At 42.4% G+C, this 22,505-nt stretch overlaps 2 protein-coding genes across 2 annotated transcripts; both read left to right on the top strand.

Annotated features, from left to right (window-relative positions):
* Nucleotides 1–1,692: 1,692 nt before the first annotated feature.
* On the top strand, nucleotides 1,693–13,536 carry SDAD1 (SDA1 domain containing 1). The gene is made up of 22 exons (XM_057380035.1): nucleotides 1,693–1,849; nucleotides 1,946–2,050; nucleotides 2,195–2,293; nucleotides 2,408–2,518; nucleotides 3,027–3,098; nucleotides 3,188–3,288; nucleotides 3,551–3,608; nucleotides 4,399–4,473; nucleotides 4,854–4,955; nucleotides 5,211–5,280; nucleotides 5,964–6,067; nucleotides 6,290–6,347; nucleotides 6,859–6,917; nucleotides 7,242–7,318; nucleotides 7,617–7,714; nucleotides 7,863–7,939; nucleotides 8,283–8,415; nucleotides 8,603–8,697; nucleotides 9,136–9,329; nucleotides 9,869–9,953; nucleotides 10,327–10,488; nucleotides 12,224–13,536. The coding sequence occupies exons 1-22, from the start codon at nucleotides 1,760–1,762 to the stop codon at nucleotides 12,272–12,274; spliced, it is 2,076 nt and encodes a 691-aa protein (XP_057236018.1). The 5' UTR covers nucleotides 1,693–1,759; the 3' UTR covers nucleotides 12,275–13,536.
* Nucleotides 13,537–14,016: 480 nt separating this feature from the next.
* Nucleotides 14,017–22,316, top strand: NAAA (N-acylethanolamine acid amidase). The gene is made up of 10 exons (XM_057380038.1): nucleotides 14,017–14,241; nucleotides 14,402–14,566; nucleotides 15,986–16,112; nucleotides 16,835–16,925; nucleotides 18,617–18,693; nucleotides 19,164–19,336; nucleotides 19,630–19,692; nucleotides 20,222–20,288; nucleotides 20,769–20,797; nucleotides 21,694–22,316. Exons 1-10 carry the CDS (start codon nucleotides 14,069–14,071, stop codon nucleotides 21,767–21,769), a joined length of 1,041 nt encoding a protein of 346 aa, XP_057236021.1. The 5' UTR covers nucleotides 14,017–14,068; the 3' UTR covers nucleotides 21,770–22,316.
* Nucleotides 22,317–22,505: the final 189 nt, after the last annotated feature.

The raw sequence follows: 22,505 nt of genomic DNA, 5'->3' as shown, positions 1-22,505 counted from the left end.
ATTAAAGCTTAATATGCACACATGGACCTTGAAAAATTATGCAAGCAAAAAACCAAATTGCCTTTTATTCCATACCACAACCAACAATACTCTTTAATAAATTCCTCACTTAATATGTCACTTAGGCAAAAATACCTAAAATGTACTATTTAACTCAYRAAACAAYRTGAAAAGTCACACTTACMRTTTTTCTGTTGGTATTWGCAGTTGGTCTCACTGAGGAAYGCTCTGACAACCCCACMATCCCCAAACAAGAACCAGCTGTTTTTCCAGGTGAATTTAAGCATTCCTAATTAACACCTGGAAATCAGCCCAATCAGGGTGCAGGAGATAACTGCTGSGGGTATAAAGGCCCAAATTGGATACACCCATTTTCATTTGGGAGAATAACAAGCATTGGTGAGAGGCCCCTTTTGGGGTGTTTGTTTAATAGAATTTTTTATTTTTTTTAATTTTTTTTTTTTTGTGTAGGTTGAAACTCTGATAAATTATTCAAGTTAATTTTGTAAGTCCTTTTACTGCAGGTATTAGGTGTTAATTTTCACAGTGATTCAAATTTTGTGGCTTCCCATGTAACAACTTTGATAATAGGCCCATAAAACTGGATTTTTTTCATTAAAGGCCTTATAGAGAATATTCTAGTATGTGCTAGTTGTTTAAGAAGGTGTTTTTTAATATTAAATGAATAAAAATGTTTAGGAAGGTTATTTTTGTGTTCTATTTGTATTTAATGAAACCCAATTGGTTTGTTGATTTAACCTTGTTGACAGTCTTTGTAAAAACCAAAGTAACAGTCTTTCTTCTGCAGAGTTAATAAATATTTAGTGTTTTACCCTGGGTTGTAGGGAAGGCTGTTGTGTTGCTATAGCTGGCAAGGTTAGCATATTAAATAATAATTCAATTAATAATAATTAATAATAATTCAATTAATAATTCAATATTAAATGTTCATTGAAGTCTTTTGGTGACAAGGTTGCTTTTGCTCTGTGCAGTTGGTATTAGGTTTTTCTGTTATCTTTGCAGTCATTTTGCCCTCCAAATGATGCTAAAGCCATTTTTTTTTTTGTAGTTGTGTGGGTATGCAGAAGAGGATGTGCTTTTTTTTTGCTTTAATAGGTAAAGGAAGGGCCAAACTCACCTGAGTGGTACATTCAGGTTGCCACTGGCCACCCAATGGCAGGGAGGTGCTTAGGTGATTGCAGCTACCTGTGAGATTGTTACCAACACAGTGAAAAGCTTTTCTGGGAGAGAAATGTTGGTGACTTAAATGAGAGATTATTTTAATGGTTTGGGACTTTGCAATGTTTAAGATTTGACGCTCTTCTGATGTACATTCTGGCTGTATGAAAGAGTGTTTATTGGACGGGAATTATTTATACGGTATCTAGGAACAACMATTGCTTTCTAGTGTAAGCAAACCRCCTAAAGGMAGTAYAAGATATGCAAATAAAGAGCTCAGCTTTCTAATAGCTTGATCAGAAGCTAAACTTAAAAAAGACTAAACTAGAATATTTTTTTATTCTCATTGAGGATTCCCTGCTCATGCTGACCACTCTTACAGATTATTTGAGAGGTGTTGTGAAGCATTTTCGCTCCAAACAGTTGGGGAGGGAGGAGCCCCAAGGAGCCGCTTTTCCCGGGCGCGGTGCGCGCGTTCCGCGGAGGTTTGTCCCCTGGCGGCGGCCGTCGGGGGCGGGCCAAGATGGCTGCGGCCAGCTGAGCGCTCGCGTGGTGCACTCACGGTGCTATACCGGCAGTCATGTCGGGCCGCCAGGGCAACAAACTGCCCAGCAACCTTCCCCAGCTGCAGAACCTCATCAAGCGCGACCCCACCTCTTACACCGAGGAGGTGCGCACCGGGAGGGGCGTTGGGGGCGGGCTGCGGGCCGGGCGCGGGGGTACGGACGGGTGGTGCTCAGTGCCGCTGTTCCCTGTGTGTGCGCAGTTCCTGCAGCAGTACCACCACTACCAGTCCCATGTGGAGATCTTCACCTTCCAGCCGGACAAGCCCAGCAAGGAGCTGGCCGAACTGCTCATGTTCCTGGCGCAGGTGAGGTTCAGCCCTGAGCCAAGCGGGTTTCAATGACTCTTTTGTCATACAAATAACTCAATATTACTGTTGCGTACACCTTGCCGGCTGTGTGAGGTGACCCCAGGCGTGCTCTAGAGCGTTCACTTGCCCTGTCCCGTCCAGGTTGCCCACTGCTACCCCGAGCACATGGCCAGCTTCCCGCAGCAGCTGAAGGAGCTGCTCTCGTACCACCACACGGTGCTGGACCCCGAGCTGCGCATGGTGAGAGCCGTGCCCTGTGCTTCAGTATGCCCTTTGTGCGAGCTGAGAGCTGTGGTTTGCTTGTCAACAGAGAGAGAAGCATGAAAAGAATGTGAAATTTGCCTTCTCTTACAGACCTTTTGTAAGGCTCTGATCCTGCTGAGAAACAAGAATCTAATCAATCCCACGAGTTTGCTGGAGCTCTTCTTTCAATTGCTGCGCTGTCATGATAAGCTGCTACGAAAGGTAAGGTGTGCTGACAAAMGTCTCCATTTCCAGTGGGTTTTGAYCAGCTTGWCACAGGTAATGGCAGAATAGGCAKCTGTTCTCWGCTTGGTTATGCAGTGAGAAATTAAAATATCTCAGCTGTTTCAGCAGTCAGTRCTGSARGYWGGGCTYCAGCTCTGTGTTGGMCCAGTAACTGAGTTCTGCTGCCATAAGCACCTTGCCATTGCAGGTTGTAGGTTTGTACTRTTTGGGAGTGAGCAGTCTGGGTGTGTGTGCAGGTAAAAACCTGGCTGTTACAACAGGCCTGAATGAAGCAGGGGTAGGATTTTTAAGCCATATTTGATGCTGTTCATTGTCCTGCCTGCTGTAGTGTGAATTCAGTATAATTTTCAAATAGGTGAGACTGCCCAGGACACTTTCCTGGATTTTTCCTGCTCTAACTGAAGTGATGTACTGAGTGCAGATCAGCTGGGTCTCATTTCAGTGTTATCTTGTGTGTTATTCCCTGTCATCTCTCCACTTGCAGACCTTGTACACTCACATTGTGACRGACATCAAGAATGTCAATGCTAAACACAAAAACAATAAAGTGAACACGGTAAGTGCTTTGGCTTTCATGTGTACTTTGAACTGACTTCCTGCTACTGTTGAAGATCTCTGAAAACATTTTCTTTTATTTTTTTTTAGGCGTTGCAGAATTTCATGTACACAATGTTGAGAGACAGCAATCCCACTGCTGCCAAGATATCTCTGGATGTGATGATTGAGCTTTACAGAAGGAATATTTGGTGGGTCTGGCAGCTTTGTGTTGGTCTGCTGGTTACTGGGGKCACAGGGGCATCATTGGTGGCACTTAGTCTAAAACATAGTGCAGGGCACGTCGACCTCATTTTTCAATTATGGCCCAGTGGGGCTGAGAGTTGTGCAGGGAATTTAGCTGAGAATAAATGCTGTGTGGAATGAGTAACTTGAGAATTTGATGAGAACTGACTTTCTGAGAAAGTGCAATTGCCAGACTTGAAATAAAAGATGTGATTTGTTTTATTCTAGGAATGATGCCAAAACAGTCAATGTCATCACAACTGCCTGCTTTTCCAAAGTGACCAAGGTGAGAACAGAAATCACTTGATATACTGCRTGTTAGCTTGGCTACCTTTTTCTTGTGGATGTAACTTAATATGTTCTTGTTGCAAAGAAATGTCATTGATTTGTCTGCTGCTTGTTTAATTTTCAAAATACTCTTCATAGGAGGAGGCAGAGCTTGGTAGCTKATCTTGTAATGGGTGCAGACTGGTSTGGGGAGCATGGGTGCTCTTTTCATTGTTATTTAGAACAGACTGGCAGAATATCACCTCCTTAATATCAGCACTGTGAGGTTTGATTAAACGAGGAGAGCAGCAATTGCCTGCCTTGGGCCTGATTGAATGCTGGGCCTTCTGTGTCGACTCTGGAGGTTTTAAAAACTTGTTCTATGGCTTGAGACAAGTTTTTACCCTGTGAAGGTCCAAAACTGAAAAACCTAACCAGCAAARCCATGTGAATTAATGCAAGTTTAGAGTTCTGAGCATCATCTTGGTTCTCACTTGGGTAGGGCCTCCTGATAACGTTGACAAGGAGCAAGTTGATTGAAATGGTTTTGCAGGATGATAGAAAGACAACTTGCATCTTTGCATTTGCTCCAGGCATTGTGGAAGCTCAGATGCTCTAAGTGCCTCTGAGTGACGATGGGTGGTTAAAATTGTCTCAGTCTGTAAAACTTGTGACTTTAATTTGTTTTGTTTTTTGCCCAGATCCAAGCCTGTTAAAAATCTGGTTAAGTCTTTGCTCAGCTTAAGGTGTAGATGTAGTGTAGTTGTAAACTGTCAGCTTGTCCCACATGAAATCACTTTACTTTTCAGGTGTTAGTTGCTAGTTTGAAGTTCTTCCTTGGGAAAGATGAAGATGAAAAACAAGACAGTGACTCAGAGTCTGAGGTGGGTTGTGATCAAATATTCCCTTCTGTGTCCTTCAGACCCCTGAATGGTTCTTTCATCTTGGTGAATCTGCCTTTGCTAGTCTGGCTGTCTCTGTGCTACTTTATGCCTTGCCTTGTTTTCTCCAGATATTTCTGTGCTTCACAGACAATTTCAGTCTCTAACAGCAGGCCCTAAGTGATGGCAGGATGTCTTTACTGTCTGTTGAAAGATAAATGCCAAGAGCTCATTTGCTTTTCTGTTTAAATGCTGGTACCTCTGTGTGGTGACATTTAGAAACGGGGAGAGTTATAGAAGATAACTTGGAAAATATTGCTTGTGTGTTTCTCTGATTGCCATCTGCAGCCTGGGTTACCTCTGTGTTGTTTTCCTTCCCCAAGGATGATGGTCCCACAGCCAGAGATCTGATGATGCGCTATGCGACCAACAAGAAAACCACCAAGCGCAAGAAGAAACTGGAGAAGGCCATGAAGGTCCTCAAGGTGAGGCAAAGGCTGTCCAATTTCCCATCCTCTTGGATTAATCCTTCCAGTACAGAAGTCCTGTTGTTGCCCTGCTTGTTTAGCTGCAGGTGGCAGATAATCCTCTGTGGTTGAAAACACAGATTTTTATTTTTTTTTTTTAAATCCAAGGCTAGTTTTAAACATCTTTTTGTAGAGGCAGCCATCTGTTGACAGCAACCTTGAAACTGGAGCACTTTACTCATAGAGAAAAATTACACTCTTGTTTCTATGCAGAAGCAGAAAAAGAAAAGCAAGCCAGAGGTGTTCAACTTCTCTGCCATTCACTTGATTCATGATCCCCAGGGTGAGTGTGCAATGCATTTTATTGGTGCCATTTGTGGTAATCCCAGATAGGGAGGCTTGTACACAGCTCTGCCAGGAGCACCCAAGTGACAATTAGAATGTGTTTTTACTCCAGGGTTTCACTGGTCTTTCAGAGCTCAGTCCTGTTGTGCTTGTTGTAGTGGAGCTGTGAGAGAAGGAAGGAGGAATATTTCATCATTTGCTTTGGGTTTCTATGGATCAGGACATGGCTGTCTGCCTCTCTTGCATGTGTGAGGGCAGTAACTGGGTGAAGAGGGAGCAGTTGATTGACTGGAACTGCTCTGGGTTAGCCCCTGCTGAAGTGTGCTTGTCTAACTGCACTTGATTTGGTGCTAGTCTGTTCTAGTCTCTGGGGGTTTCATTTTCTCAGATGAACATGAAATATATCCAGGAAYTGATTTTTCAGTGCTGCCCCTGTGCTTATGATGTTGGGTCACATGTGTTAGTTCACTCTACTGAACCTGTGCACAGCAGGCCTTTGAGGCATGAGAAGTAAAATAATCCATTGGTATGAGTGCTTTAGTCAGCTTTAATTTCTTCTGTGAAAGGGCACTGGGGCTGAGAAATATGATCAACTCCAACTGCCTATTTTGACCCTGATCCCATGTGAATTCTGTGTTGCGCTCTTTCAGTCTACTGCAAATTACTTTTTCCTTCTTCTAGACTTTGCTGAGAAACTGCTGAAGCAGCTGGAGAACTGCAAGGAGCGATTTGAAGTGAAGATGATGCTCATGGATCTAATATCCAGGCTGGTTGGAATACATGAGGTATGTCCTTGGGTGATGTTATGGTGGTCTGTTGGTTGCTTTGGGTGTGGGCACATTCTGGCCTCACACCTCTGAAAAATGAGGTTTAATTTTTCTGCAGTGTGAAATCTGAGGTATTTGGAGAGCCCTCTATAGAATGAGATTGTTTTACAATGTGTCTGCTTATGAGGATGATGTCAAGTTCAACGACAAGAAGATAATGTTTTACACTTTGTCTTGCAGCTTTTTCTTTTTAATTTCTACCCCTTTGTTCAGAGGTTCCTGCAGCCACATCAGAGGGGTAAGTAGCTGTTCTRGGTACTCATGGTCCATGTCTCAGGTGCTGTCATGGAAATGGTGCTGAACATGGTCAGGGAGCAGTGCAATGGTGGGAAGTGGGATAGTCCAGAGTATGGATAAAGGAAGGACAAGTCCCTCACTGCCAGAATTGTGAAGTGCTTTGGACTTCTGTGTGCACTCAGGGCTCCCCTACCTGAGCATTTGAGAAGCACCAGCAAAGGAGTAAGAGCAATCTGAGCCCCTAATCCTGATTAACTGAGCTCAGTGTGATTGCTGCTTCCTTTGACTGGTGTTTGATTCTAGTTCTGGAGCATTTCCTTTGCTTTAGCTGGCTTTTGCTGCCAGGGGGAAGCCAGAGGAGTTCCTATTGCTTGGTGGGAGAGGAGAAATAGTTGTGCCAAACAACTTCAAACTGAATAGCTTTGGGACTGCTGGAGCACTTTGTTGAATTTTGGGGATGTATTTATTGGCTGGAGCAAGCTGCAGCAATGTTTTGGCATCTTTTCTTCCAGAAGTGACAAGAATTCTTCTATTTGCTGCRCAGGCTTCACATCAGCTGGTACCACCTGAGGTCAGTGTTCCACCTTGTTTGATGTTAAATGGGCAGCAGGGCAGCATTGAAATGCAGCTGAGTGTGGTGTCAAGGAATTGGTCAGATGGTTTGCAAAAGCTTAGGGTCATTTAAACTATTTTTGCAAATTCCAAGGGATTGTTTCACCAAGCAGGGAAAAAAAAAAAAAAGATGATAGTCTTACTTTCTGCAAGAAATTGTTTTAGTAAATATTTGTAGGTTTTACTGGCATGTCCTGATGTGTTGATGAAAAAAGATCTGTCTGTTAATAACATTTAAGTGTGTTAAATGTTCACTGAATATGGATTTTTTTCTTATTTTCAGATTATCCAGTCAGTGTTGATGACCATTGCCAACAACTTTGTCACAGACAAGAATTCTGGGGAGGTCATGACTGTAGGGTGGGTAGAGAATTGAATGAGTAATATCAGACTCCAAATATGGTAAAATAGATACTCTTTTGTATTACTGGCAGCTTACTCTTGTTACTTGTACTATGCATTCAAGAAGCTGCTTGAGTAAAAAGCATTTCTGCTTCAACTTTGTTTTTTTTTTGTTGGGAGAATTTCATGATGGTTTTCTCATTTTACTACAAAGGTTGTCTAAATGTATAAATGTAAGGTTCTTCAAGTTTCAGTCTATAAGTGGTATTTTCTTAATATCAGTTAGGAGAAAATAATTAGTTTTCTGTTTTTTTAGAATCAATGCAATAAAAGAAATCACTGCGAGATGTCCCTTAGCCATGACTGAAGATCTGCTCCACGACCTTGTTCAGTACAAGACTCATAAAAATAAAAGTAAATATTACATGGATATGACTTTTAACTTTTTTTTTCCTGTATTTTATGGTCTTCAATTACAGCCTTTGTAATGCTGGTGATGTGGGTGGGCTTTTGGTTTGCTCAGAGTTGTGCTTTTTTCCTGACTCTCTCCTTTCCTGGGTAGATGTGATGATGTCTGCAAGAACTCTGATCCACCTGTTTCGCACTCTGAATCCAGAGATGTTGCACAAGAAGTTCAGGGTAAGTGTTTGATGTGTGTTATGCTCACAAATGGAGAGTTGGTCTCRGTATCCCCTGGAGAAGGTGGAGCCAAGCTTGTGCTCTTCCTCTGCCTGCTGCCTTTGACCATGTTGTGCTGTTATTTCCACATTTCCTTAGCTCAAATTTATCTAACTCATGGTTAGATTGTGTTCCAAAAGTTCAGCCTTTTTCTGAGATTCATTCAACTTGAATCACTAAACTCTRCCTCATGAAATGATGAAACATCTTTGGAATTGCACCTTCCTGTTCCTCAAGGTATTTTTATTCATTGGTGGGCATTAAAATAGCAGCCTGCTTTAATGTGTGTTTTGTTAATACACAGGGTAAGCCTACTGAGGCCTCTGTGGAAGCCAGGATTCACGAGTATGGAGAACTGGATGCCAAAGACTACATTCCAGGAGCAGAAGTACTGGAGGTTGAGGATCAAAATGAAAAGGGAGGAACCCAAGAGGAAGGTTGGCCTTTTTTCTGGAGCAATTCTGGTTTGGGAATCACTGTCACTAAGATTTTAAGTGGGCATGGGAGCTGCTGTTTGTGCATGTCATCTGCTGCTGTCCTGTGCCTTGACTTGCATCAATTATTGCCACTCCAGGTAGTTAAGCTGAGTTTGTGTTAACTGCTCTGTACTTCTTCCCTGAGCAGATGGCTGGGAAAGTGCTAGTTTGAGTGAGGAGGACAATGAAGATGGAGAATGGATTGATGTGCACCACTCCTCAGATGAGGAGCAGCAAAAAGTAGTGAGTTCCAAGTCTTTTCTGTGCCAAACACAAATGAGTCTTATTTATTACAGCCCCGATCCTCTTGCTCATCATACTGATGTGGCTGCTCTTCAATCCCTACACAGGCCTTCAGAGTGAGCTGTGCAGAAGCAGGGAGGCTGAAGTGCTGATGGAAGTTTTTAGGGTGGGAGGGGAGAATGGGGAGTTGTTTCTCAGGGCTAAATAGTTCAGAGCTGTGATAATCAGGTGAGAGCTTTTACTCCCAAAATCTGGTGTGCTTGTACTTTATTCAGGCACTGAATGTTGRATATGAGACTAGGAAAAACCCTGACATCTATTTGCTAACAATATTGCTCTTACCCAATGTGTATTTGGGGGACAAGGATCATGGATTGTGGCACAGGAGTGGTTTGCAAGGCTCTGAATGATTCTTTTGTACTTTTTCATTTTCCAAAGGCAGAAGAAGTGAAAAACATGCCCATGGAGGAAAGAAAAGCTAAAGCTGCAGCAGTCAGTACAAGCAGACTGCTAACTCAGGAAGACTTCAAGAAAATACGTCTTGCCCAGCTTTCCAAAGAACTTAATTCTGCACCTGGCAAAGCTGCAAAGCGGAAATACCTTGAAATAGATGATGAAGAGGAGGAGGGCAGGTAGGATATGGGGCTGTTGAGAGCTTTTTCTTACCTATCCTCATGTGATGCAGCTTTTCATTGCAAGAAGGTGCAGAGCTCTGCTGTTGATCAGTGTTGCCTGGTGACAACCAGGAGCCAGAGCTAGAATGGATCCTGGGCTGGGGGTTTGCTTTTCTCTGGGAAAAAAAGGCAGGAGAAGCCTGTGCAAGGTGTGAGACTTGTYAGTTTGACTTGTTCATATCAATAAGTGTAAGAGGTTTTGTTGGTTTGTTTTTTTGGTGGGTTTTTTTTTTTTTCCAGCAATAGCTGCATGGTTTTATTTCCAGTGTTTCTTAAACTTTGTGAGAAAAGTAGGACTTGAAAATTAAAAATGGGTGACTTGAGKGATGRATCCCCCACACATGAGGAAGGGTGKGAAGGGAACAAGTGTTTGTGTCTAAATTCATTGTAAGACTGTGGTCAAAGATGGCTGAGGGACAAAGAGTGAAGAGAGCATCTTATTTTCCTGGCCAGATGAAGTTTTATGTGGTGACATTTTATTGAATTTGTGTGTGTAGGGGGGAGTTGCTTTCACTCAGAGATATTGAACATCTGCATAAGAAGCCCAAGTCAGACAAGGAGACCAGACTGGCAACTGCAAAGGTGAGGAACTTGGGTGTTCTGTCTTTCTGGGGGTTTGTTTGCATGGTGTAGGAGGAGATGTGGGGGTTGCATATTTAAGATGGGTGCCCAGCTGCCATGTGGGTTTGGAGATGATTTATTTGGTTCTTTGCCACTGCATCTTGACTGTAGCAAATAAACAGCCTCTTGCTGGTCACAGGTGGCAATGAAAATACAAACAGACCTAAATTTGACTTAATAAATAGAGTGAGCACAGGTGAATGTATGTATGAACAGAATCATTCAGAACCCAGATTTGTTATTTGCCATAGAACCTGTTACCATCAGGCAGCTGATGGTGATTGTAGAGCAAGGAAAATGACCCCCTGTTATTCTATTGTGCTGTCTATTTTAGGCTGGAAAAACAGACAGAAAAGAATTTGTGAAAAAGAAAACCAGAATCAACCCATTTGCCAGCTCTTCCAATAAAGAAAAACAAAAGAACAAGAAYTTCATGATGATGAGATACAGCCATAGTGTCCGGACCAAGAACAAGCGTTCCTTTAGGGAGAAACAGGTAATGTTTCATGGAGGAGATGGATGGGGCAGTGTGAGCAGTAACTCACACTGAGTTTTTTCCTGTTTTTTCTATGTACATGTGGTGCTGTTTATCCTCTGTCCTGAGGTGCTGCTGTTGTAACTCAGGGAAAGCCTGTGGCTTGGCTTCCCCAAGTCCTGTCCCAGAGGAAGAGCTACTTGGCAGATGGTGGTGAAGAATGCTCTTGTTGAGCTCCTCTCTAATGTGCTCTGAGGTGCAAGCCATGTTGGAGAGTCAATTGTAGGTTAGGAAGGCTTTGCTTTCCTTGGTATAAATTAAAAAAGGCTTTATTAGACCTGTGTCTATAATCCTATGAATGTGTGTTACTCCGTTTTGGAGAAATTTTGCAGGGAAAGCTTTTAGTGTGTTTGTACTCGAACCTTTCTCTTGTTACTGTTGTATCATGGACTCATCTGTCCTGGCCTAGAGGTGGTCTAATAGCTTTTCTAAAATGTTCTTGAAAAACAGATGCAAATGCTTTTTATTAGCTGAAATGGCTGTTTAGAAAAAAATACTTCACCTTAACAGTAGTTSCACACTAATGCTGCTCTCAGTGGTGAGGCCCTTGCCAGTCTGGAGTTTTACCAGGTGATACTAAACTCATCTCATCCAAATGTGTTCCAAGAAAAACTTGTAGAATAATCCTGTGGTCTAGTTGGTTTGTGTGCATTTTTTCTTGCTAGATCCTCTTTGGTGCTAGTGTTCAGATAGTTCTTGACCAAACTGACTTCTTTCCAGGATTATGTCATTTGGATAATGTGTATTTGTTTGCAATTACTTGCCTTAGGAATGGCAAGACAGCAACTGTTTGTAGACTCAGTAGARAATATCTGAACTTTTTCTGTTGAACATGAAGATATGCACTAATATCTTCTATAGTTTATTTTTGGTATCATTCTGCCTCCCCTCAGTGAAGGCTGACAACATGAAACCAGCTCTCAAAACACACAAAATAGATTGCCAGTTAACAATACAGGTGCTGTAAGRAAGCTGCTATTGACTGTCATACTTGGCTCAGTTATTCTCAAAAGCATCYTGAAGGATTTTGTCCCTATTCCTTATTAGTGTTTTGAATTCAAATGTTAACTGGTGAACAGTAAAAGAAGCATTTATTCGTACTTCCTTTCCCCACCAAAATTAGGCTACAGGATCAGGCTGATAACCATAATTTGAAAGTAACTGTTTTGAGTGGGTTGGAGGACCATAGCTATATGGTGGTGCTGCATTCTGCTGCACTTTTTGGTGGTAAGATAAAATTAAACATTTAGTCCAGAGCCAGCTCCTTTACCAGTTAAAACATACCTGAACCACCACAATGTCTTAAGAGTAATAATAGCACTTGTAAAAAGTCCTACTTTGCCCTTGAGAAGAAGTTTAGTAGTACTTGTTCACAAAATACCATTTTTACTTACCTCTCAGCTGCAGTTTTCGTCTCTTCTGATTGAAATSAGTCAGTGGAAGAACAGTTGGTTGTAATGTTTCTCATTGTATATGATTTAGTAATGCTCAGCTCTTTAATTGTAGTGTGGAGTTTAGCTTAAATAACCCCAATGTTTCTGTCATTGTTAGTGTTGGCATTGCTGCTCTCATTTTGAGCTGATGAGCTCGTAGTAATTTTATCAGAGGCTAAAGAAATTGAAAAGAGTTGCTGATGTGATGGTGTTGTGTCAGTTTTGCTTCTTACCTGAGTATTCCCCTCTTGTTTTATGTCCAGCTGGCTCTTCGAGATGCGCTGCTGAAAAAGAGGAAACAGCTGTTAAAATAAATGCTGCAGAGAACTTTATCACCCCTGAAGAAATAGCCCTGGAAATGCCTATTTCCACCCACCACCACCCTGAGGGAAAGAAGGACCCTGGTGCCTTAGGGACTTTGCTCTGATCTGTTCAGAAATGCAAATGGAACTCTTGCAAGATGATGGATACCACATCTATAGGACAGAGGCCTTAATCCTTGGAGGATTTAAATTTGTTTATAAAGCATTCTAGGGAAGAAGGCAATTATATTTTTATTTAATGTAATTTACTTAGTGGGTTTTGTATGTGCAAGTATTAAAATACAGAACCTTATGGTAAAAGTTCTACTTGAGGCAATTAATGACTAAGGACAGGAAAAGTATTCTGGTCAGTCTATACAGAATATGTTTTTAGTGCCTGCCTGTCTTAGGAGAGTGTTTAGGCAGAGTAAGCTGTTGTCCCAGCAGCTGCTTTTGACCAATTAATAAGACCAATTCATCTGTGATGGAGGTAAGCTCAGATCAAGAGTTAGGAAGAAGAGCTTCATTATGGCTTAGGAAGAAAACAGAAATAAAATTAATGTTTGGGAGATGGTTTTGGTTTTTTTTGTTGCCATTTAAATCCAAAGATAGCATCATCTGCAAGAGGGAAAAGGAATGGTTTTTTTTTTTTTTTAGTGGTGTCTTCTGGTGTGTTTTGCTGTCCATTGGCAAGTACATACAACAGTAACATGAATGTCTGGATTCTTTATTTAGGCTTTATCTTGTGTTTCAGCCTTGTCCTCTGCTGGGACCATTAATGGSCTCTTTGTAGCTTCCCCAGCTACCTGTTTTCATGAAGTTGATAAATTATTTATAAGTTGAGAGAATTACTTATGCCATACTTGGTCAAAATYTGTTGGAAATGGATTTCTTTGTGGTGCAGAAGATGTCACATGCTCAGTATAATGGAAATGCATTTGATGGGGTGCTTTTTTCCCGTCTTTTTTTAGGAAGCCAGGTTCATGTTCATATCCCATGTGGTAATTCGCTATTTGTTGAACACATATTTGTAATAACTTGAATTCTTTATTGTGTTGATTTTGTGTTTGTTTTGTTGTCACATTGCTTCCTGAAGAAAAAACCCTTAGGCTTTAGGGAGAGAGAGACCAAGTAGGATTTTTTAATCGTGTGCTATGTTGTGTTCAAATTTTATGTTCCTGCTGAGGGAATGGCAGGGATTGGTGCTTGGCAAGGACAGCAGTGAGCTGTCAGGTGGAACATGTGTAGCTGGGAGCTGGAGTGGTGTGGGGATGGAGTGTGGAGCAGGGGTTGGAGTCAGAGGTAAGGGGAGAAGGAAAGTGTAGTGGGTAAACCCCACTTGTACTGTTTTTTTTGTTTGTTTTTTTGCTGAGCAGTTGAGCCATTAACCTTCTTGTGCATGTGTCCAGAAACTATTAACCTCTGACGCTGGAAGGGAGTGGTCATTCTTTGCCCTCGGAGTTGAGAACAAGTGTCTAGTCTCTCTTCTCTCTTCCTGTTGCCCTCTTGTTTACAGCCTTGCTGTGTCAGCCAGCATGCTGACAGCTTTGCCAAGCGTGGGTTTGTCCCCTGTGTCCTAGTTGTGGACTGGCTCTGATCACCCTGGCCCAGCCGAAACGCGTGGGGGCAATGCACGTGTTAGCCGGTGCCGTGGTTGTTGTGTCCCCTCAAGTCTCTGGTGTGCCGGAGCGGGGTTGCGGGCTCCGGGCGAGCCGGCGGTGACGCCTCGGGGCGGGCAGGGCCGGGGGCGGTTCCCGGCGCCGCGGGGAAGGGCGGGCTGTCTGCGGGGCCGCTCCATCGTGCGCCATGGGCTGCGGGCCGTGGGCGCTGCTGGCGCTGCTGTGCGGGGCGGCGGCGGCGTTGGTGCCCCCGCTGCGCTGTAACGTGAGCCTGGACAGCCCCCCCGAGCAGCGCTGGCTGCCCGTGCTGCGGCACTTCGAGCCCGCCTTCCTGCGCGCCGCCGTGCAGCGGGTCATCGAGTGCGTGCGGCGGGGCAGCGGGGCCGGGTGGCCGCGGGGAGGGGGCACGGAGCGGGACGGGCCGCGGCACCGGCGGGGCTGATGGAGCGGCGCAGGGGGGCCGCCTGGGAGCTGCACGGCCGCTGTCCTGCTCCGGCTAACGCCTCGGCTTGTCTTGCAGCGAGAGCGTGCCCAAATGGGTGCACCAAGTCATCCAGCCCATAGCAGCCCAGCTGGAGCCCTTCATGCCGCAGCCCTTCGCGGGGGAGATCGCGGGCATGTGCAAAGCRCTGGGAATAAGTCTGGGAGATGGAATCCTGCTCAACTTCGCCTACGAATCCACTGCGTAAGTGGCTGTTACTTACAGGGTCCCGTGCGGTGGGTGCAGAGCTTTGGTTCAGCCTGGGAGGATGCACAGAAGGGTGGGTGGTGGCACTGGGTGCCGGGTGACTGGCACTGTTCCACTGGACCACTTCATCTGTTCAGCTGCAAGGTTTCATTCTCTTCTGGCACTTTGGATGCTGAAAGGAATGAGAAACAGTTATGTTTCCTGTTGTGTAGTACAAGTAATATCCAGCTGTCACGGTTTTGTACATATATCTATATAAATATGTTAAAATCCAAAAATCATTTTCACTGGTATGGTATGTTCATTCAAAAGTAGTTGAGATCTGTTATCTTTRAAGATGATRTAATRTTCTCYGTTAMTTAAAAATTGCCTRAAGGGATRTTAGAAGAATTAGTTGGTCACTCTTTTGTCTGAGATATAATTACTACTAAACATTTTCTGGCTGAAGGTTTACAGTGGCTGTGTAATGTCACTTCCTGATCTGAACGATGCAAAGTGACCCTAGTATGTTTATRACAGCAAATGAAATCTCAGCGAAAAAAAATACTTGGTTTCATTGTATCTTTTTTGCCCTAGAAACATAATGAAAGAGAATAATCAACACTTAGTGTTGCTTCTGGGGATCCTAAAATTTTTTTTCATATCAGTTTCAGCAAATATCAAGGCATGTGGCCTCTTGTTTGCATTTGGATTTTTTTTTTCTAAATGTGTGGTACTTAGTTAATAGTCTCTTTTTTAGTAAGGACTAATACTGGATATGACACATTTAAATGCTGGCTCTTTAGTGTTTTGTAGAGCATAACTTTTACACATAGGCATAATAAGGCCCCTCAAATTCAATTTGTTGGCTTGGATACTAAAAACCCCCCGCAAGTGGGAATAGCCTTCTTGTCTGACCAATTTTTTACCTTCATATCTTTGAATGCATCACTGAAATGACCAACACTTAGCTATAGTGCAAATAAATTGTTAATTCCCTGCTAATGCAATATTACACATGAAAAAGCCTGTTTTAATGAAACTGAGCTTGTTACTCAAGGATTTGGAGCATACTTTSTGTTCTAGAGAATACTCTGTGATTGAAATGGCTGATACTTGCACAGCCAATGTTTTCCAGTTTCATTGATGGGACTTAATTTGAASTTCTATACTTGTGATTAAAGCTATAAAGAGTTGAAATGGAAATGAAATTATTAAATAGAAATGCAGAAAGGGAAATGCTTTTAGAAGTCAGCTTTTCATGATGACTTAGAAAAGTGAAAGGAAACAATGACATATTTCCTGAGTGCAAGTGCTGCTTTCTGACTGCTCTGTAGCTTCTGAAAGCTCTGCTCTGTAGCTTCTGCTGAAAGCTAGAATAGTGAAAGCACTGTCACATCTCTTKTTCAGTCATTCCTTGCCCTGTTCTSTTTGCAGGTTCTGTACAAGCATTGTGGCTCAGGATGACARAGGAAACATTTACCACGGTCGAAACCTGGATTATGCTTTTGTGGATCTATTGCGCAAGATCACCATTGATGTGCAGTTTCTAAAGGRTGGGCAGGTATGATCTAGAGTTGGTATGGCTGGGGGGTGTTCCTTGAAGAATGACATAGTCCTGTCGTGGCTTAGTCAGTTATTTTGGTAGGAATTCCATGTTGGAATGTGGTTCCTATCCCAAATAGACTGCATTATTAGAGCAGCAGTTATGCTTCAGGAGTGTGGCGTGAATGCTGATTTTCTTTGCTTTTTGGATCTCTTGTATATGGTGATGGACTGGAAAAAATAGGACAGCTTAATCTAGTATTGCAGATCATTATTTCTAAGACATGTTGAAAGAATGAAATGTCAAGATGCTGAAAAAGAAGTTAGGAAATATGGCAGAGAGATGATTTTGGCATGAACAAATTCTAAGGCTTTTTTTTTGACCATGTGAATTTGTGTGACCAATAAATATGTTTTTAGTATAAGATTTGAAAAAAAACAATTAGTTGTTAGTGCAGTTTAGTTAGTCTGATTTTTTTTCCATGTTAATTAGTCCATTTTGCAAATGGAAAACTTGCTGTTTGTTGACTTGAGTAAAAGTCAGGTAGCAGTCATGAAATGAAAGCAGTGACTTTGAGGCCTGAGAGTCCCTTTATAATTTACTCAGCATGTTTTAGTATAACTGAAAGCACAGCATTTTACAGTAATTCAAGTACAAAAGCTGTAAAACAAATACAGGATGCAGGTTTCTACTGTGTTGTGTTCTGGAATGCTGAACTGCTCTCTCTTTCCTGGTTTCAGGTAGCGTACCAAGGCACCACCTTTCTTGGTTATGTTGGCTTATGGACTGGGCAAAGCCCTCACAAATTCACCATCTCTGGGGATGAACGAGGTGAAGGAAATGTCTTCCACAGGACATGTTATGTGTGTTCTTTTTGTTGAATGTTGCCCGGTCTTTTTCTGTTAGAGGGAATAATAAGGTTAAGGTTGCCAGGAAGCATCTGCAGTGGAATGCCTTGCTTTGCCCTCAGGGATTGAAAGCACATATGCTGCCCTGGTTTTGGCTGCTTTGCAGAAGATATTTGTCAGCAGTGTCACCTGAGCTGAAAGTGTCAAAGAATGGGGAAAGCCTTGGCAAAGCTGTAAAAGACCAATTGATGTGGTCTRGTCAAGAGACACCATTAGAAATGGCAGAGTAGAGGGCTGAGAGAACAAAATGCWGTTTGGATAGGAAAGAAATGACTGCTTTCCTGGTTCTGCTTCTTCTATTGTTGTCTGGCTTCATAAGGCAGTTGGGAAGAGAAGCATGAGACAGATCTAGGGGAAAGGCAACAGGGCTAGAGGGAATGCCTGGAGATGCTGGAAAGGCAGTTTAGCAAGTCCAGTAGTAGAGGGAGTTCAGAAACTTGGAGCAGTGGGCATGGCAGGGAAGGGTCACTGCCTTTTTTATCAAGCCATCAGTTTCACAGATAATGACAATTCTGTCCAACTCAAAGCTTGGGAAGTTGTCTTTCCATTTCTTTCCCTTTTCATTCCTTTTAAGAAGCTGATACTTTGCTGTTCTTTATTAGGTGATTGTTAGAACTGGCAATAATGTATTCTCAGCACCAACATCTAAAATGCTTATTTTTCCCTTGTGATGGTGATAAATTTTTTTCTCTTCAATTTTGAACAATCTGTTTTTGAACTTTTCAGATAYGCAAACAATATTCACTGCATGTGTTACACCTGTCCATTATCTCTGAGTAGGGGTTCTGGTCTGGAGCACTYGTGCCTCTTGATTCTTGTTTGCTTTGTTCATGTTTCCTTGTTGGAGCCACTAAATGCTTTCCATAGTTTCTACTAGCACTGCTTCTGATACCAAAGTAGTTAGTTGGGCTGATACTCACAGATGCTGCTTTTCCACTTAACAGCAAGTGTTAAGGTGCAAAGGCCTGATTGAGGAAATGTTGTGTACCAAAGTCCTGTGTCTCTCCATGTCCTGTGTTCACTCCACACATGCTGCASTCCTGTCCGTGGGCTGCTGCTGACTGCTCGCTGATTTATCACAAGTGAAAGCTGTTTTCAGTTCATTTCAGCTGARCTACTTATTGAGGGAAATGAGCCTATGAACTATGGCTGGCAAGCAGGATGACTAAATCAGAGTAAAGGTCTATCAAGTGACAAGCAGATTGATTTTTTTTGGTGGTTTGAAAAGTGTGAGTCTATAAATAATAACAAACTTGGCCTTCTGGTTTTTGACTTCTATTTTTTTGAGTAACACAAACACTGTCACTACCTCTTTTTTAGCTGTTTTATTTCTGTGCACTTACTCCTGTTTTAATTTTTCATTAAGGTGAGTAATGAGGTGATTATCATTCCTGTCATGACAGGTCTGAGATGCTTTCTGAAAAGCAGGGGTGTTAATTCAGCTGCTGTGGCTGAATGTCAGTTRGAATTATGTTGTCTGTTTATATTTCATATGAATGTTTTGCTCCTTGTTGGCTTTCTTCCTATAACATATTGATACTTGTTCTGATAGGCACCTACTCTGTCTCACTGTAAATAAATTACATTTATAGTAATTTATCTTTTTTCCCCCAGATGGTGGTAGATGGTGGGAAAATGCCATAGCTGCTTTCCTCAATAGAAATTATCCTGTCAGCTGGCTTGTCCGAGATGTAAGTGCACTGAKCTGTTCTCACATTTCACAGTTGTGCCATTTGTATTTAAACATTTAGTAAATTAGAATCAGTTGCACAGAAAAGTTAACACTTTAATAAGTAAATAGATTTTGTAGGAGAAACTAAGAGTTGACCTTGTATTGTCACTAATGAGGCAATTCAGGTCCTTTCAGAGGGCACCCTCCAGTGCCAAAGTTCCTGGAGACAATGTGCCAAGATTTGCTTCCTAGGGGCTGTTTCAGCTGGCTGTGACTTGTGTCATAACCAGATAAGACAGCTGCACTCCTTGATGTGAATACCTGTGCCAGGGCTTATTTTATACTATCTGATACGTTGTTATATTAGTATTTTCAAGTAGCATTTAGAGTCAATTCCCACTTTGAGAAAAGCTGGACCTGTTTTGTTCTGAGGATGTCCCAGTGCTTGTTTCTGTGGTGAGTCTCACTGTCATCTCCTTTTTGCTTTAGACCCTGAGTGAAGCCCAGGACTTCCAGTCAGCTGTTCTCAGACTGGCTGACATTCCCATCATTGCTGAAGTTTACTACATTGTAGGAGGTGTCTCACCCAAAGAAGGCATGGTCATAACGAGGAATAGAAGGGGGCCAGCAGATCTCTGGCCTCTCGATCCCTTAGGTGGAGCGTAAGTAGGAAAAAAACTACTTCATTTTTGCTTCTCACATTCCATTTTGAATGATTGGATTATTGGCACAACTTTGAGCTATCTGGGGCACTTCATGGTAATAATTACAACAGGAGATCAGAGGTCACCCATGCCATCCCTGTGTTCCATAGCTGATGGTAAAGGCTGCTGCCTGTACCAACATGGGGCTGTCGGGCTTGCACCAGGCAGAGTTTCCTTCTGGCAATACTGATTGTTGGACTTAATGAATTACCTGTTGATTCACATTTTTTTTGCTTATCTGCTTGTTACAGGTGGTTTCGTGTGGAGACAAACTATGATCATTGGACTACCCCTCCTCCTTTTGATGATCGCAGGTAAATTGGTTGGAAGCTCTGCAGGGAGACAATTATTTTTGCAAAAGGTTAGAAGTATGAGCAGGTGTTATGTCCTTATTCAGTTCTTGTAATGCCACTCTGAAAGAAACAAAGTGTAGAGTAATATTCACACAGGAAAGTGTGAGGGAGTGATTCTCATTAAATAATGAGAATGCAAGGATAAGGCATAGGCCATAAAATTCCTCGTAAATAAAAATGTGGTAGAAGGTAAATTACTTAGATTGWCTGTGCAAAAGTATTGGATGGTATTAGGAAGGTGCTTACATGTGATTTTTAGGCTGTGTAATGTGCAAAAAGGGATTGGCAGGTTCTTTCTTGSTATGTCCTCCATGGAATACTAACAGGACCCTCAACAGTGTGCAATGAGGTCCAGTCACATAACTGGGGTTATTTTAGRCCAAAGCAAGCATTTCAGTGTAAAGGCCTTAAGTGAGAAGTTTTTAATGTTGGTGCTTTGTAGCCTTTGGAACAGATGAGTGTTTAATGATCCTGTGTTGCTTTTCCACAGAACTGCAGCCATTAAAGCTCTCAATGCTACAGGACAGCACAACATCAATTTTGATACACTCTTTAAGGTATTTCTCAAATTCTGCCTTGTGCTTTGCATTTCAAGCTCTTTGACAAAGCAGAAGTTCTGTTTTGTGAGCGATTTAAAAGCTGTGCTTTTGTGGTGAGGAGCAATGTTTACTGCAGCTGTCTCTAATGGGGTTGAAGACTGAAAATTGTTTAAAATGCTTCTCAGTTCCTATGTAGGCATTTTGTAACAGTTCTGCAGTTCAGGGGGGAGTGTAGGAGGTGAATCCCATGATTTTTGTGCAGTTTCTTATTTCAAACACAGGCAGATAGTGTTAGACATGGGCAGCTTTGGCAMTTGMAATGTTCTTCAGAGGGCTTTTTGAMAGTASTTCTGTAAAATGRTCTGATGTTAAAAAAGCAAGACAAGTCTTTGACTTTATATTAGTCCTTTCATAATGTCATCCTACTGCTGTTTCTAAATAGTCTTTTAATTCTTTCTTTGTCTGCCAAAATGACAACTCTTCAAACTTTCTGTACAGGTGTTGTCAGTGAAGCCAGTCTTAAACAAGTAAGTATTAGATGGAGAGATGTCAATCTGTGCTTCTTGCTGTGCCTCAGGCCAATTGAAAGTAAACCACAAACTCCTGAGGATCTTGCTTAGGTGTCTAAGTGTTTTGTGGTGTCCCAGCTTAGATTTTGGTTTGCATTTATGGCCTCTATTTTCACTTGCACAACATGCTTCCTCTTGGCTGTGCCACTTCAGCCCAGGAACTACATTTGATTGGGCTCAGTCTGGTAATGGGAAGTTGCTTTGGAGTAATGAAACAAATTACTCCTTTGGAGGAACACCTGGATGTCCCACTGAGTCCTTCACCTATTTTTGGAACTTCTGGGTTGCTTTTAACACTGACAGTTTTTTTTCTGCATGATCTGATACAGCTCTGATGGAAGTGTAATACAGTAAATGGGATAAATCTTTTAGATGCTATTTACTGGGTTTCCAACAGATTTATTTCAGTATACTGTTATTCTGTTCCAGAAACTGCACTTTTGCAGGGTATCATGTTTTGGTTTATTTTTTCATGGAGCTCAGTGTATTTTCTGCATCAGCCATTTTCACTGAAGCTTGGCAATGCCTTTGTCCAAATTAATGCCAGGACCTCTCCTCTGCCTTGTTCATGTGAGAAATGGAGAAAGGCAAAAGCTCTTCTCAACTGTGACATGGAYACAGTACCAATTGTTTAATACAGTGATGAAAAGGATGTGGAAATACAGTTCCTCTGTTGTGCTGAATGGGGAGCAACACTAAAAATTAGTGCCATTGGGTTTTTTTCCTAACTGTTGTGTACCTCAGCAGAGTACTTGTTCTCACCAAAATGTGTGCTGCTGCTTTGCTGGCTAGCTAAATTGATCTTCCTGCCTGTGCAGTGTCACTGCCTCAGTCTGTTCCTCTTTCCCTGCTAGTGACACGGTGTACACCACAGTCATGAGCGCTGCGTTTCCAGATCAGTACCAGACGTGGATGAGAAATGAGGAGTGAAGAGTGGAAAGCAGCAGAGATGTGAGTGACATGGTACTTAACCAACCATTTCAGCTGCAGAGTCACTGAGGGACAAAGCATTGCAGTGGCACTCCAGTGACTTACTCGGAATTCCTGATTCTGCTTGTTTATTGTCCTTGRATAAACACTTCTCCTTGTTGTTTTAGAGGTAGTTAAATATTGACTGTTCCAGTGAAACTCTTGGACATAATCTTAGGAAGAGTTTTGCTCAGAGAGGAAGGGATAGGTGTTCCAGTCTAAAGGTGGAGGTTCSCTCTGGCAATGTGTTGGTTCTTTTTACCACTCCCCACTACTGSACTTGTTTGTCTCTAGGTGGATGATGGAAAGCCCTGCCACAGGGAACTGAATCCTAGCAGGAGGGGATGGTGCACTTAACACCAAGAAAAATCAAGCTTTGTTTGCAACAGCAGCTCACTGGTGACTGAATGTGAGCAGCATCCTTGGGGGGCTTTGTCCAGTGAATGCGCAGAATAAATCCAAGTTCCTGAGCTCACAAGGGGCTTCATGGGACAGCTTCAGAGACATATTGTTATAATTTCTATGCCAAGAAACTGGTTGCGTGGCCATGGCAGGAGCACAAGAAGCTGTATTCCAGTTTAAACAGGGTTTTTTARAAACTGTTACTGCTACTATTTTTTGTACCAGCTCTGTCAGACAAGAGTAATTATTTCTAGAGACTGTGTAGTTTGGTTTTTTCCTTAACTTTGTGCAAACT

The sequence above is a fragment of the Malurus melanocephalus genome, unplaced genomic scaffold (assembly GCF_030028575.1).
Source record: "Malurus melanocephalus ecotype Western Australia unplaced genomic scaffold, MMel_1.1 scaffold_433, whole genome shotgun sequence".
Lineage (NCBI taxonomy): Eukaryota > Metazoa > Chordata > Aves > Passeriformes > Maluridae > Malurus > Malurus melanocephalus.
This window is presented reverse-complemented; position numbering and strand designations above follow the sequence as displayed.